At 39.0% G+C, this 15,691-nt stretch overlaps 1 protein-coding gene across 1 annotated transcript in view; it reads left to right on the top strand.

Annotated features, from left to right (window-relative positions):
- LOC139711030 (inactive phospholipase C-like protein 2) overlaps positions 1-15,691 on the top strand; it is a 200,190-nt gene that overhangs the window by 54,187 nt on the left and 130,312 nt on the right. The window contains exon 2 of the mRNA XM_071622957.1: positions 8,520-8,669. Within this exon, the coding sequence (XP_071479058.1) occupies positions 8,520-8,669 (150 nt within the window). The remainder of the gene's footprint in view (positions 1-8,519; positions 8,670-15,691) is intronic.

Raw genomic sequence — 15,691 nt, 5'->3', positions numbered from 1 at the left:
AGACCATTAAAAAAAAGCACAACTACAGTAAGCTTAACTGTGTGTATGCTGTGGTTGCAAATTGGCAAAGCAAACCTCAAGGCACTGTACACTCTGACCAAAGTTTCTGGCACAGAAACGGTTACATGAGTGCAATGCAGAAGACTGTCAGTACATGTACGTGACTCGAATTAAATAAACATGATATGCTATAAAAGAAAATGGAATTCTCACAGTGTGATCATTTTTGCACATTTTGGGCGACATGACACTTCCGTAAAAATAGTAGAGGTGCATTTTTTTTTTTTTGCTTCTCGTATGTTATACTATTTTATAGTTTGATTCAGCAGGGTGAAAAACATGCAAAATTCATCTTAACCCAGCCCAGCATTTAAAAAAAAATACCTGCGCTAAGATTTTAAATTTACATTAAAATCATATTAGCCAAGACCCTTCATTATAATTTCTATCATCACAGTAATAACCTTTGTCGGCATATCACCATCATGAAAATTAACATCATCATCATGAAAACGTCATCATCATAAAAATTATCATCGATCATCATGAATATGCCATCATTAGGAAAATGTCAGCATCACCATCACATCCCATCTCATCAGAATTCATGGAACATCAACTCCAACGTCATCCTCTCCAACTGAAGCCTTCATTGACATTATCGTCATCACCTTTCTGTGATGTGATTATTATGTGATATAGAATAATGACCAAAAGCCACAACTTTAAAGGGATTGTATAGTTTTGGTTGAGACCTAACTTCAGGTTTCTAACATTTTTTTCGATGAGATAATGAGAAACCTCTTATGAAAGAACATGTAATGCTTAGAGAAATTGAACATTCATTTGATGAAAATTGGTTTTGAAATGGCTGAGATATCCAAAACAAAGCAATATCAATAAACGGTGGGAGTCACCTTTTATAAGGATTGCTTTGTTTTCCTTAGTATTTGAATATCTCGGCTATTCCAAAACCGATTTTCATCTAATAAACTTTGAATTCATCTTTATGGTATGCTGTGTATCATTTCAGAGGTTTCTTGGTATCTCGCAATAAGTTAAAAGCCCAATCTTCATCTCCTCCAATACAATACCTTTAAATGTATCGTCATAGTGATTTAGTATCTCAATGCCATCATCCTCATCAAGCAAGTGTTGCCATCATCAACTCCCCCGCCCTCCACATCTTCCTTCATCTGAACTTGAAATATTAACATCAACATGTATTATTATCCTGACCACAATATTTTAGCATTGGCACTGAATTCTTAAATCCCCATAAATGCAATACGCAGGCCACAATGTTCCTGTAGGGAACAGGTTAACATTGTTGTTTGTTTGTGTGTGTGTATGTGTGTGTGTGTGTGTGTCAAAACCCAAGAATGAATGTAGTTTTTGCATCTTGTTACAAAAATGTACATTCACAATATCCATTAATTGTGGGTAAATGTGAAGGGAACTTGTCTGTTAATCACATCTAGTTGGTTTTGAAATGTGATTATTATAACTAGGAATCCTTTCAGAAGTCCAAAGCTCTCTGTGTGTTTATGCTACTCCCATAAACAGTCACATCGTCCTGCATTATCATGTGTATCATCTCTACCACCGGTGATATATCATTAGCATCGCTGTCATGAAACCACTTTCACTATCATTATACTGTTCAACTATGTAGCAAGGGGGCGTTGCAAAACATTTTATGTAGTCACCGGGCAAGCACTTAAAGGACAAGTTCACCTTCATAGACATGTGGGTTGAGTGAATGCAGCAATATTAGTAGAACACATCAGTGAGAGTTTGAGCAAAATCGGACAATCCGTTAAAAAGTTATGAATTTTTGAAGTTTTTGCTCAGTCACGGCTGAATGAAAAGACTACTATAGCTTGTGATGTCACATGAGTACAACGATATAAAGAAAGAATAAAGAAAATTCAACATATTTCTATTTCTCTCGCATAAAAAAAGAACACTCGACTTCTCTCTTTCAGAAGGCAGGGGGAATAATATTACCCTTAACATACGTCAGTAGCAAGTCGAAGAAATGTGCACTTTATTCAAAAAGTAAAGTTTTGTGAAATTCTCTTTTTATTTTCCTTATATAGTTGTGCGCATGTGACATCATACACTGTAGTAGTCTTCTCTTCCAGCAGTGACTGCGCAGATACTGTACTTAAAATATTCGTAACTTTTGAACGGATTGTCCGATTTTCCTCAAACTTTCACTGATGTGTTCTACTAATATTGCTGCATTCTCTCAATCCTTATGTGTATGAAGGTGGACTTGTCCTTTAGCCCGCTGAGGACGAGTCCCGAGTATACTCAGGCAGGTGTCTATGGGAAATATGCATGTTGTAGCAAAATCAGTCCATCCTCAATGGGTTAATGAAGAAGTTACCATGGGAACAATCAGCTTTAACCCTTTCTCTGCCAGAGACTTTGAGCAGTGTGTGTCCAGCGCTATGGGTTTTTGGTTGCCATTCGGTGTCAACATCAATTAGGTTGGGTTTTTTTTTTTCAATATCTCAGCCATTTTAGAACTGATTTTCAACTAATAGATATTTGATTTCTCTTATATTGTATGCTCTTTGATATTTCATCCAAATGGTTTTAAATTATCTTGTAAGAAGTTAAAACCTAAATCTCCATCAACCAATACTATACCATCCCTTTAATCTATCCACTTCCAACTTGACTCTGTCCGTTACTGGGTCATATTGCAGACTGAGGGTTTTACAGAGCGATCCTTCTAGTTAATACAATGTATCATTCTGGATATTCCTTGAGATCTGATTATCCAGCACTGACAGGTGTCCCTGATTCTTCAGGAGTCTCTCTGAAAACTTTATTTTACATCGTGTCATACCCTGGTAAAAGAGGATAAAAAGACCTCCCTAATTTTGGAAATTATGTTTGCTCATTGGTATATGCGTGCATCGTACAAGTTCCTCCCCAATTGCTGTTTGGAATCCCTGTCTGATTTTGATGTGCCATTGTTGGCAGCTCTGGATTATAATGTGTATGGTACCTGTATAGAGGAAAAGCAAAAGACAAAAACAAAGAATAGAAATAAAAATGGTTTTGCCATTTTAATTGCATCCAGACATGGGCCTGTTTGTATGTTTGTTTGTGGGTCTGTATAGTATGTATCTGCATGTTTGTTCACCTGTGCATTTGTGCTTGGATAACTCTTGAGTGTATGTATCTATCTGCATGGCTATGTTTAGTGTTCATTTTGTCTGTATTTATGGTGTCTGTGTGTCTGTGTGTTTGTATGTCTGTATACCAGTCTGTATCTGTGTGTGTGCATCTGTATATTTGTCTGTCTGTGTCACAGTGTGTCTCCATATCTGTGCGTCTGTGTCTGTGTTGTAGGGGTATAGAACATTGAAAAAGAAAGAGCACTTATTGTGTTTTAAATGTTGCTTTTTTTAAATTCTATTGACTCTTTCGACCCCCTCTCGGGGTATGTGAGTACAACAAAGAATATAAATAACAACTGGTATGACAAACCAGTGAATACAATTCTTGTATAGATCTGTATATTTGTATGTTTCTATATTTGTGTGTTTGTAGATTTCCATGTTAATTGTGTATCTGTGTACACTGTGTATGATACTCTGTATCTGTGTGTAGTAGGGGTGTAGAACATTATGAGGTAAAGAACAGAAAGCCCTATATACCAGAGATTACCTTACACACGGGAGACAGTATAGTGAACCGTGAAGGAAATTCAACCTCAGCTGCACAGTGTGTACCAACACGTGGGCGGGTGGGAGCAAGGTGATCTAGTCTTGGTTTTCCAGTCTTTTCTAGGTTATTTGTGGAATGAGGTGATTAATTTTAGGGGAAATCCCTATCAGGAATCCCAGCTGCGCATCTCTACAGCTAATAGTTGATTATTGTGCAAACAGAGCTCAGACAGTATGTGCTTGATTGACAATGTTTAGACAGGGAAGTCACTTCGAAGGCCAATAATTTCTTTAGGTCACAGGAACCCCTCATTTTTTTCTCTTTTTTTGGCTCTTTATTGAAAAGAGATGTAGCAAGACCACTGAACCAATGTGTCCGTACTTTGTATGTATTTCTGTGTGTCTGTGGGTTTTTTTTTGCCTTTGTCTCTGACTCTGTGTGTTTGTGTATCTGTGTGTTTGTATGTCTGTGTGTCTGTGGCTGTGTGTCAGTATGTTTGTGTTACCTGTGTGTTCGTGTGTTTGTGTTATCTGTGTGTTTGCATGTATTTTTGTCAGTATGTTTGTGTATCTCTATGTTTGCACAACTGTGTGTTGGTATGTTTATCATGTATCTGTGTGTCTACAGGTGTATTTGTATAGATAGATCTGTGTTTGTGTATCTGCAGTAGAAATATTTGACAATAATGACTTGGTCTCAAAAATATGGTTTAGTTAAAATCAGAACTCGCAAGGAAATATGAGGGACTACACCAAGACAGACACAGACATTCTTTGTCTATCTTCTGTGGTTAGTTCATTTTTCATTCATTTATAGAAAATGAATATTTTGATATCAAATTAATATCCCATACATTGCATTTGAATTGAATGGGATTAAATTACAATTTCATTTCTATTTGTTCACTACTGAAGCAATGCATGCTTTAATATCAAGCGAATAGACCAGGGGACAGATTTCTGTATGTCCCATGTGAAGGACTTTATTAATAGGCAATGAGAATAAAGTGCCTTGTGTAGGGGCGGAGCAAAGTGTCTTGCAGGGAACTTGCACTATGGACCTTATGATTGATAGAGCATGGTCTTGACCACTGAACCACTATATAGCATTGATGTGGCCTGATTGAATATTGATGTGAGATGAAAATTACAGTGATAATATTAACCTGTTGAGGATGGACTGATTTTGCTATTTGGGCATTACCAATAGGCACCTGCCCGAGTATTTTTGAGACTTGTCTTCAACGGGTGAAGTTCACAGTGATGCACATTTTTAATTATTGAGTACAATGTAGATATACAGAGGACTTCATCAAAATGAGAAGAATATATACACACACAACAGGTAATACTTACATACAGTGTACACACATGAATGTGTGTGTCATGCTATTCATAAGAGGAGGTAAAGCTTTTAAAAGTATCTTTGATACACTTGTATAGCATTCAGCGTTCCTATACCAGGTGCTTTGGACAGTGTGTAAAAATAAGACTTAAAAAAAAATGTTTTGTGCCGGTTGGCATTCAAAGTTTGTTTGCATTAATTACCTTATATTCTCATAGAAATCTGACCCAACAGGGTTTAGAAATTGAAGCCTAGCAGGATGCATCAGAGATTGTGAATTATCTGTCTTCTTCCGTCCATCCGTTCATCCATTTTGCCCCCCTCCCCTCTCATTTCTGGCCTGGCCGTAATCCTGTTTGCCTGCCAAGGCCGAATGCCGTCCAGACAAGAAGACCAAGAGTCGTCCGTATGAGAAGGACGAATGGGATTGCCAAGTTTAATATGCGGCCACAGATCCGGCTGTTCATCAAGAATTCATAACGACGTAAAGCGCATCAAGTACACTGACCGTCCTCACTGCTTGTGTAGTCTTGATTCCATGCCAGTGCTTTTGCACTCATTCGGTTTTCTTTTATTGATCAATCTTAAAAAAAAATTCTCTGGAATTTGTTTCTGAATAGGTAGCTTATTCAATATTCTTCACATTTTTCATGATTCCATCTTCGTTGCCTTCTTCATTATGAATCATCCTTTAAAGGGCAAGTTCACCCAAATGTATGAGGGAGTAAATGCAGCAATATTAGAACACAGAAGTGAATGTTTGAGGAAAATCAGAAAGTCCATACAAAAGTTAATGATTTTTTTTTTTTTTTAGGTTTTATTGCTGCCGTAGCTGGATGAGAAGACTACTCAGTTTGTGACATCACTGCTGGACAACAGTATGAAGGGAATAAAACAGAATTCAACATATTTTCATATTTCTAGCAAAATGAAAGCACACTTGACTATATTCTTTCATGAAGCAGGGGAAGAATATCACACTTCACAAGTGTCAGCAGTGTGTCAGCAAAAAGTCGAGGGAATGTGCACTTTTCATAAAAATGAAAGAAAAAATGAAATTCTCTTTACATTTTCTTTATAATCACCCTGCAGTAATCTCACAAACTGTTGTAGTCTTTTCATCCAGTGAGGGCACCATTGAAACTTTAAAAATTTATAACCTTTGAACAGATTGTCCGATTTTCCTCAGTCTAGTAGTGTTGATGCACTCATTCAAATCCACGCATTTGATATTAGGGTGAACGTGTCCTTCAACATACTGTCCACGGAAGGGAGAACAAAATCATCTTTTGCAACTAGAACCTGTGATTTTACTCTGTTGATTTCCTTTGTCCTTACCCTTAAATGCTCACACCTTTTGTGCCGTGGCGGATCCAGAGGGGGGCATACCAAGTGTGCACTCCCTCTTTATTTTTTGTTAAAACAAAATAAAAAAAATAAAAAAAATGGGGGTGCGTGTGCATCCCCTTTAATTTTTTAAAGGCGCCTCCCCTTTACGGAATTCCTGGATCCACCCCTGTTGTGGGTGCAAACTATGAAGCTACATAATGTATATCATGAACACTTGGTTGAGCCCCCCCCCCCCCCCCAACACACACACACACACACACACACACACACACACATGCACACCATGCATAACCTCATGCAACCACTTGAACTGTACTCTTGGCCTACTTCAATCTCTGATAAAACCCTCTACACTTGGGGACTGTGTGATCAAGCCATTTTACATTGGCGGAAACCCAACTCAAAAAGCTTCAGGCTTTCTGATGTACTACTTTTCTTGGCTGGAATACATTGAGGAAAGAAGAAAAAGAAATCCCATAAAAGATAGAGGTTTACATACAGATGTGCAATACTTGCCAATGAAGTGTTACAGGTTTTGAATTTTACCATTCGCTGTTCCTTGTAATCTGGCACGCAGAATCTCTAATTAGGTATGAGAGGAAAATGAGAGTAACCAGTTACGTGACACTCGGGCTTGCGTGCGTGCGATTGAGGAGAGTTGCGTGACCAAAACCCGGATTTATTGGTTTTAATGGGAATGACAGTGCGAATACAGACCTGCTGAAAACAAGCAAGGGGTGACTAGAATTTTACAACTTCCATCCCAAAACCTGGATGGAATGGGAAAAAATGATCTGATTTTATATCTATTTGTTTATTTATTTATTCATTTTTCTATTTATTCATTCATTTATTTGTTTATCTCTCTTTATTAAATGCATGTATTTATTTATATATTCGATCATTTATGTATCTATTTTGAATATCTATTTGATACCTTTTAACTTTAATATCTGTCCAGGTGTATGTATTTTATCTATGTAGGTATGTGAGAATTTATCTATGCTTATATCTGGCATTAAAGAGAGAGAGAGAGAGAGAGAGAGAGAGAGAGAGAGAGAGGAAGTGATAAAGTCAGAGACAGTTGAATGAAATAAGCAATAGACTGGTTTTACGATTGTTTCACAGCTACACGTGGAAACCATTCAGTGAAAGCTAATGATTGCAGAATGCTCTCATTAGCTGCATTGCACTTAAAGAAATAGAATTAATGTATTGATGAAATGTAAATTTATTCATAATTTGCTACCTTCATCTGGGGAGACTTTAGAGTATCAAAATAGCAATAGTGATAAAAGAATCATGAAAGATACATTATTAAACTGGAAGTCATTAGATAATTGGTTCCGCAGTGGCTCTCCCTTAATTGATAAAAAAGAAGGAAGCATGACAGTAATCAGATTGATTATTCAGCACTTCATTTTCAAAATTACACACTGGCCGGCTCTGTATTTTATAATCATGATGCAGCTCATTTTCTCAACAGTCGCTCTTTGTAAACATTCTGATTGTCTTTGCATTGACTGTAAAGGACATTTTCTTTTCTTCAGAAAAGAGCTCTAGGGTTTTCATCTCTTTAATAGCTAATGGAGAGCAGACTAATGATTTGAAAAAAAATTAATATCATTTTTTTTTTACCTGAGAAAACTATCATTCCCATCGCACAATATTGCCTGATTACTATAATTATTGCATATGTTTATATTTATTGATTGTCTTATTTTTGTTTTAATGTTGGAGAGTTACAGCCAGTTGATTAATCACTCTCAAAATGCATGAATATCCCAAGGGCCATGAAAGGAAGGACAAAATGCTTGTGTGCAGCCATCAGAGTGAAATTAACTTTTCCTTCCATATGTTGTTGCTGACTGAATTATCGACAAGTTTTTGGAGCAGACGACCGAAAGCTTTGCAAGGTTGCTAAAAGTTTGCTCGGTGCTATTTCATTCCTCGTCTGAGGAGTGTGTCGTCCTTGGGGAAGGTTTGCTCCGGAAAGATGCGCCTAATTTGCACACAGCTGATTCCTCTCCTCCACCCTCACATCTGTCACACACAACAAGAGAGTCAGGCGTGCTCTTAAAGTAGATCATTACCTTCAAAAGTTTTCTTCTTCTTCTTCTTCTCCTCCTCTACAGCCACGGACTGCCTGTCCATCATGGAAGCAGGCAGTGAGCTGGTCAAGATCCGATCGCCGTCCAGACAGTACAACCGATTCTTCGCTCTCAGCGAGGACCGCTCGGAGCTCAGGTGGCACTCTTCCTCCAAGAAACCGGAGAAAGCGCGGAGTAAGTGCTCTCATCCATAGCGACTGTTACCATGGCGATGTTGATAACAAAGACGATGAGGAGTATATAATCTGTGATAATGATGATGGTCATAGTAGTCATGACAAATCCACGTCATAATGTGTATTATAGTAGATGATGGTTCCCATGTTGATGCTCATGTTGATGCTCATGTTGATGTTATGATGCTGCTGCTGCTAAAATTGAGCAACAATAATTATGATCTATGTTTGATATTATGATGGTGATAGTTGATACTCCAGGTATGAGGTAAAAGTAGTACTGAAAGTGATGGTGGTGATTTTGAAGGTAGGGATGATGGAGGTAATGGTGATAGTGGTGATGAAAATGATGATACTGTGATGATGATGGTGTTGATGGTGATGATGGTGGTGATGATGGTGATGCTAGTAATATCTATGATGGTGTTGATGATGACATTGATGATGATAATGGTGATAATGATGATGATGGTGGTGGTGGTATTGGCAGTGATAATTATGATAATGGTGATGATGATGATGATAATGGTGGTGATGTAGATAGTAGTATTAACATTGATATTCATGATGGTGATGATGATGATGATGATGATGAAGATGGTGATATTGCCAATGATAATGATAATGATGATGATGATAATAATAATGGTGATAATGAAGCTGACAGTAATTGGTCATGATAATTATGGTTGGTGGTATTGATAATGGTGATAATGTAAATGATGAAGAAAATGGTGATGATGGTGATGATAATGACCGTGATGATTGTGATGATGATGGTAGTGATGGTGATGATCACGCTGATGACGATGATGATGATGGTTATGATGACCTACTTCTCAGTATAGATGCTCCAACAGCTTAAATTTCTGTAATGTAGCATTTGAACAGTCAGTTTTTCAAGAGTTGATATACAATGTACCATTCTGGGCTTGGGATCTCCACTTTCAAAATTGCCTTTTGCCTTTTATGTGTGCCAAGGAAGTACTGTAATTACAGTACGCGCAATAAGAAACGCCTCCGTCAATTTCGTTTTCCAACGAAAGTTCGTTATCGATCCAGCAGCAACGAAATCTGGACGAAATTTGGACGAAAGTTCGTTATCGATCCAGTAGCAACGATTCTGACGCTTTGTGGACGCAATTTCACGCACGACCGCCCGCTCAATTCCGTTCGGAAAAGCGTTGCTCGTTCGGAAAAGGCGTTTATTCGGAGATCGGCAATTTCGTCCAAATTTCGTTAGAAGCGTCCAAGGCGCGCGCGTACGCGCGCGCCGGCCACATCGAGTCGCCTCTTTTGCTCTCCGATCCCCACCGAGTCGCCGCTGCATGCAGAATGATCACTATACATACATGTATGTACATGCATATAATCGGAATGGAAACAGCAGACAGGCGTGGAAGTCACCAGATACACATGATGATTATTAAAATAGTAACATGTAAACATTTAAATCGATGTCAAAGCTATCTCCACTGGGTGATTAACGAGATTAACGAGGTGATACCGATCTAAATTAACAATCACCAGCTAGTTATTTGGAATCACCGCCAAGTCGTCCACTAGACTTGCACCACGGAAAAGGTGATAGCGTGTGATTACAGTCAAATATTAAAAGATGTAGCCACAACTGCTAAGTTTTGGACACATAGTAAGGAAGACGGATAAAAGTGCCACAAATTTCATCTCTTCTTAAAATCACAGTTACCTTCATGTTGCTTCTAGGCGCAAATTACTACGCCATGCAGCGAGTGTTCGTGTACGTGTTACGAGGGCGACCATTGCATTACCATAGACTTTACACGTAAAACGTGCATCATTATTATCGACGTGAATATGGGTCTCGCACGGCGCGGCAACGCAACACCCATCAATGAACTTGAAATGACGAAAATAATCATCCCTAGCTATAGAGCCTGGGGGCTGTGTTTTCATTAATGGGAAAAAAAAAACACGTAAATCGCTAACACAAACGGATGAACTATATACTAGTAGGTTCTGTAGACGACATTTAACACCGAGCCCAGCACCAATTACCGGAAATACGTCATAATGTTGTGGTCAACTCCCAACACCGACTAAGTTCGGTTTGATTTGCGACTTATGTGAGGTTTTACAGGTCAGTGTATTGTAAAGTAATTGAGCGGTTAGTTTCACAAATTTCATGATTTTGAATAATAATCATTCGTTTCACAGCTGAATATCTTATCCTCGTAATATCCGCACATTATGTTATGAAAATGTTTTATTCTAGTTGAAGTGTAGGAGTGCCATTGTTTGCAGTGTTTTCAAAAATGTGGGGCCCACTTCCGGGTTTCATGAGCTGGCAAGGAAAAAAAAAAAACTCTGCCCGTCCACTTCCGGGTTTCTTCAGCTGACAAGCAAAATAATAATAATAATAATAATAATAATAATAATAATAATAATAATACAGAAAAAAGAGAGAAAAAACATAACCTTACCGCCGCCATACTTCAAGATATTTCTATTTCAGTGCCACTTACATTGTACGTACTTCCGGGTTAAAAAAAAAAAGTCTGGGGGCCCAAAGTGATGGCACCTTATGTATTCCTTTGTATGGTGCACAAAAAGTGTGGGCTATTTTCATTGATCGTCTCGGTACCAGGCAATGGAAACTCCTCGTACTACACATGTATTCGCTTGTGGTCATGAGAGGCAGATTGATAAGCCGACTTGCGAAGTATCAAATAGGCCTAATATTATCACCATGCGCAGGGTTATGTTCCGTAAAGAAACCATTGCGATTTGAGGATTATTCTTACATGATTTTTCCATAGAGCATCGATTGATTTCGATCAAACAATGAAGATCAATAGTAGCTCTACGGAAAATCATGTATATAGAAAACCTGCGATTAACCGCAATGAAACACGGCTCATTTTATGCAGAGCGTGAGTAACTCCATACCCACCTCAGTCACTTGTTAAAACAAGAGGAAATACATCGATTGTCGCAGAGAGGGATATAATTCTGTATATAATGTTACTCGAATTGTGCTTGCCTGATAATCAAGCAGAAATACAATCCTTGTTGTTCTTTGGCGTAAACGTACTGTGAGGCAATATCATTCACTGTGCCGAATATGCGAGTCTTATTATTAATAAGTCTTGTGGTTTTGTTTTGTTTTTTTGTTTTTTTTGGGTTTTTTTTTTGGGGGGGACGACTGCGATAATAATTTAAATCTTTTTTTTTTTTTTGGTTTGTATTATGGAAGAAAATTCTATGCCATCTGATCCTTCCGCCAAAATGCTTACAACCGATCATCTGCTTAATTTCATTAAGCATTTTGTCCAACAAAGTTGTCAGACAAACTTTTGCTCTCAGCTAATCAAATGCTAGGATTTTCATGGCTTGTAACAGTTTGTAAGAGAATACTAGTATCCGACCAAAACGCTTCATTATGCCCATGCCCCTCTGGTCTCTCGGCCCGATGCGCATGCGTTGGCCGTTGGACAAGTTTCTCAGCAGGGAGGCATGCTTGAATAAAGGGAGGCATGCTTGTGAGCATGCGCTAATTCTTACCTGTAGACCCCTCTGGCGCAAGCGGTTTTAAAAGAGCGTTTAGGGAGATGGTGCACAAAATTCTCTTAAACCGATTGTGTGTCAAAACTCAAAATACGAAGAGAAACTTACAAAAATACATACACACATTAATAATGATAATGTTATACTGATAACATAGCTTTTCACTTGTAGTTTATTATACTGAGACAGAGTATAAAATAAAATAAATAACAAGTATATAATAATGGTGAGGAAACTCGTGTGAGTAAATTCAATGAGTTGTCGATTTCTATATTTGCCTATTGTTTTTTCTTTACAATGAGGAGATCTTCAATTTTTTCTTTTTGACCTGCCGCTGGCAAAAGTGCTTAACGTCCTTCTGCATGCTGCACGTCGCGACGTATGATGGCCCGTATTCTCGAAAGTATCTGTGATCTAAACCATGCATGGTTTACATGAAAAGACCGTCGAATGCCCAATTTTTAGATAAATACTTCTGCGTTAAAACTGATGATCAGGGGAAATCCATTCCATGTTAATTCCCTTGTATTGTGTAGTTGAGTGACCAAGAACAACATCTCCATTATCATTGTCATCTTTATGTAAAGTTTGGATCACTAGTAAGATACTTTCAATGTCGCTAGAATGACCAAGATTGATATAGTACATGTTTTTTTCTTGATCTGAAAAATTTTATGATTAACCCAGGATAAAATAATTCTGGCTGCGAGTTCTGACCTGAAAATAGAGAGGTTGTTCCAAAGTTTTTTGTAATCGTTTTTTTTTTTTTTTTTTAACGAGAGAAGAAACGCTGCTGCCATTCCAATTCATTTTGGAGATTTTAGAGTGATCTATTTAGAATGCGTAATCATGGAAGTGTCAATTAATGGACGATTTAGCAGGGTTTTTTGTACCTATGAGGACAACCGAGGTGATCCTGTTTTGATAGTTTGATGAAGGTCAAGTGATATCAAAGCTTTGTGTACACTGAGAAAACTTCCTTGGAAAAAAATAACCAGGACGCGATGTTGCGTGGAGATCAATAGATAATGGCGTTCTTTCTACTCCGTTACTGGTAAATATTACACAGAAATTTTACCAGGCATATCAACTTTCGTTGTCGGGAACATGCATGTACCAAGCGTTCCACCTTCAGGGTTTGAAATGCTATTTCGACTTCTCTGCATGGAATTAAAACCTCCCTCAATATAGCATTTCAAACCCTTCGGGTGGACCATTCGGTTATGTTCCCTCCCCCGCCAGTCATTGGATGATACATTATTACCTGCGCTTTGGTGGGCATTTTGATGAGTTATTATATGTTTAATATACTCATACACATACATAAATGTACATACATACACTTATAAGTGTAAAAACAGTCTTATAAACACCGCAGGAGCCAAAAAAAAAAAAAAAAATGGCTCCTGCGGTGTTTATGACTGTTTTTACACTAACTGATATCTATTTACTACACACCGACGCAGAACTTTCATATTTTGATTATTATGTATATATACATCTCTCTCTCTCTCTCTCTCTCTATATATATATATATATATATATATATAGATATAAATTTATTACAGAAAGAGAGAAAACAGCGAAATCATTCGCTCGAGCAAACACACGAGCGCCACGATATATACGAATAGGCCCTAGTCTTGTTTCATACAAAAAAAAAAAAAAATCACATTTGTCGCAAGATGGAGTGAGATTTCATGTCGTAGCATGCGTGGGTACTCCAAAATAGCAATACCTCATTTTCAATTAAATATAAAGTTTCACCATTAAAAAAAAAACAAAAAAAAAACAAAAAAAAAAAACAAGGTAAAGTAGAACGCAATCTTAGCGTGCGTGTGTGTGTGTGTGTGCGTGGATGTCGATCTCTCTGTCTGGTTGTGTTATATGGATTTATAACCCTATTGCACTCGAGAGTATAGACATTGTCATAATTATGTTTAATATACACATACAGTGTGAGGCCTTTTTAAAGGCGTGCATACAAATTTTGAGTGAAAGGAAAGTGAGAATCCTAGTACAATTAACGACACTATTATGATCACTTCTGCGACCCTCCCCCCCCCCCATTCCTTTTCGCTTGTGTGGACATGCCCGCCATTCCCTTACGAGGGCTACATGCTGTCCACTCGTCAAGTACGCGGTGTATCATCCATTTCGATTTTAAGTGCGCGCTATGACGTGATGGCCCCTTCCCCTCCAACGGGCCGGCGTTTGGTTGCGCCATGTAATGATGTCATCACGGTAGGAATCCGCCGTGGCCGTGAAAACCCTCGGGCACCCGTTCGTGATTCTGGCGTTTGACGTGCTGGAGAACCTTGAGCATGCGCAGTTCCCTAAAATGACGTCATTTCCTTGAAGGCCACGTCCATGGGGTGAAATCGAGAAGACCCTATTATTACTGGGCATCCATGCGTGCATTAGATTTTCAAGCAGTTCGGTAAGCGCTCGTTTAAAAGACAACATTATTATTAGTCTCGCTACTCGTTCTTTTCACACGTATTCCGAATCATAGCTGATACTTCGAGTCGTACATATAGATCAGTCATGCCGCGTTTGTCCATGCAAGATCGTGACAGAGTTGTGGATCTGTGGAGGCATGGCAAGAGTGTGCGGGAAATCATGACGATGCTTCGTGACTTCACCGTCGAAGTCAACATCTCTACGGTGAGGCGATGTATTCGCCGTTTTCAAGAGACTGGAAGCGTAGCAGATCGACGTCGACCTGGCTATCGTCCTAAGCTTTCAGACGAGCATCTTGCCTTCATATCCGCTCTTCTCGAAGAAGATTGTGAGCTCTCTGCTGTCGAGATACAGAGGCGTCTTGAAGCGAGATACGGCGTACAAGTCTGCGTTCGAACGGTTGGCAATGCACGAAGACGGCTTCGTTGGATCCGAACTGGTACCCGTTACGGCCAGTTGATCAGACATGTCAACAAGGCTGCACGACTTGCATTTTGTATCCGAATGGTGGAGAGCGGGGAAACGTTCCACGACGCCATCTTCACTGACGAGAGCACCATCTTCGTCGAAGGTGATCGGCCAGCCTCCGGCTTCTACTGGAGGAAGGAGGATGATCCAGCGAGGAAACGACCGAGGCCTAAACATCCGGACAAGGTACACGTGTGGGCCGGCATCAGCAGGCGAGGACGGACAAGACTGGCGATTTTTACTGGAATTATGAGGAAGGAGTTCTTCGCCGACGAGATTCTCCAGAACTACCTCGTCCCGTTCGTCCGCGACGCGTATCCACACGGCGACTGCAGGCTGCTTCAGGACAACGACCCAAAACACAACAGTCACTACGCCCGGGCACTCCTAGAGAGAGAAGGAATCACTTGGTTTCGAACGCCAGCCGAGTCGCCCGATCTTAACCCCATAGAGCATGTGTGGGCACACATGAAGTGGTACATTCGGAGAGTAAGTATAAATGATCGTTTTTTGCTTTCGCCTTTTTTTTTTTAATACTGAAGT

The sequence above is a fragment of the Diadema antillarum genome, unplaced genomic scaffold (genome assembly GCF_040938485.1).
Source record: "Diadema antillarum isolate AM-2024a unplaced genomic scaffold, OU_Dant_1.0 scf00000039, whole genome shotgun sequence".
NCBI lineage: Eukaryota > Metazoa > Echinodermata > Echinoidea > Diadematoida > Diadematidae > Diadema > Diadema antillarum.
The sequence above is the reverse complement of the archived record's forward strand: the minus strand, read 5'-3'. Positions and strand labels throughout refer to the sequence as shown.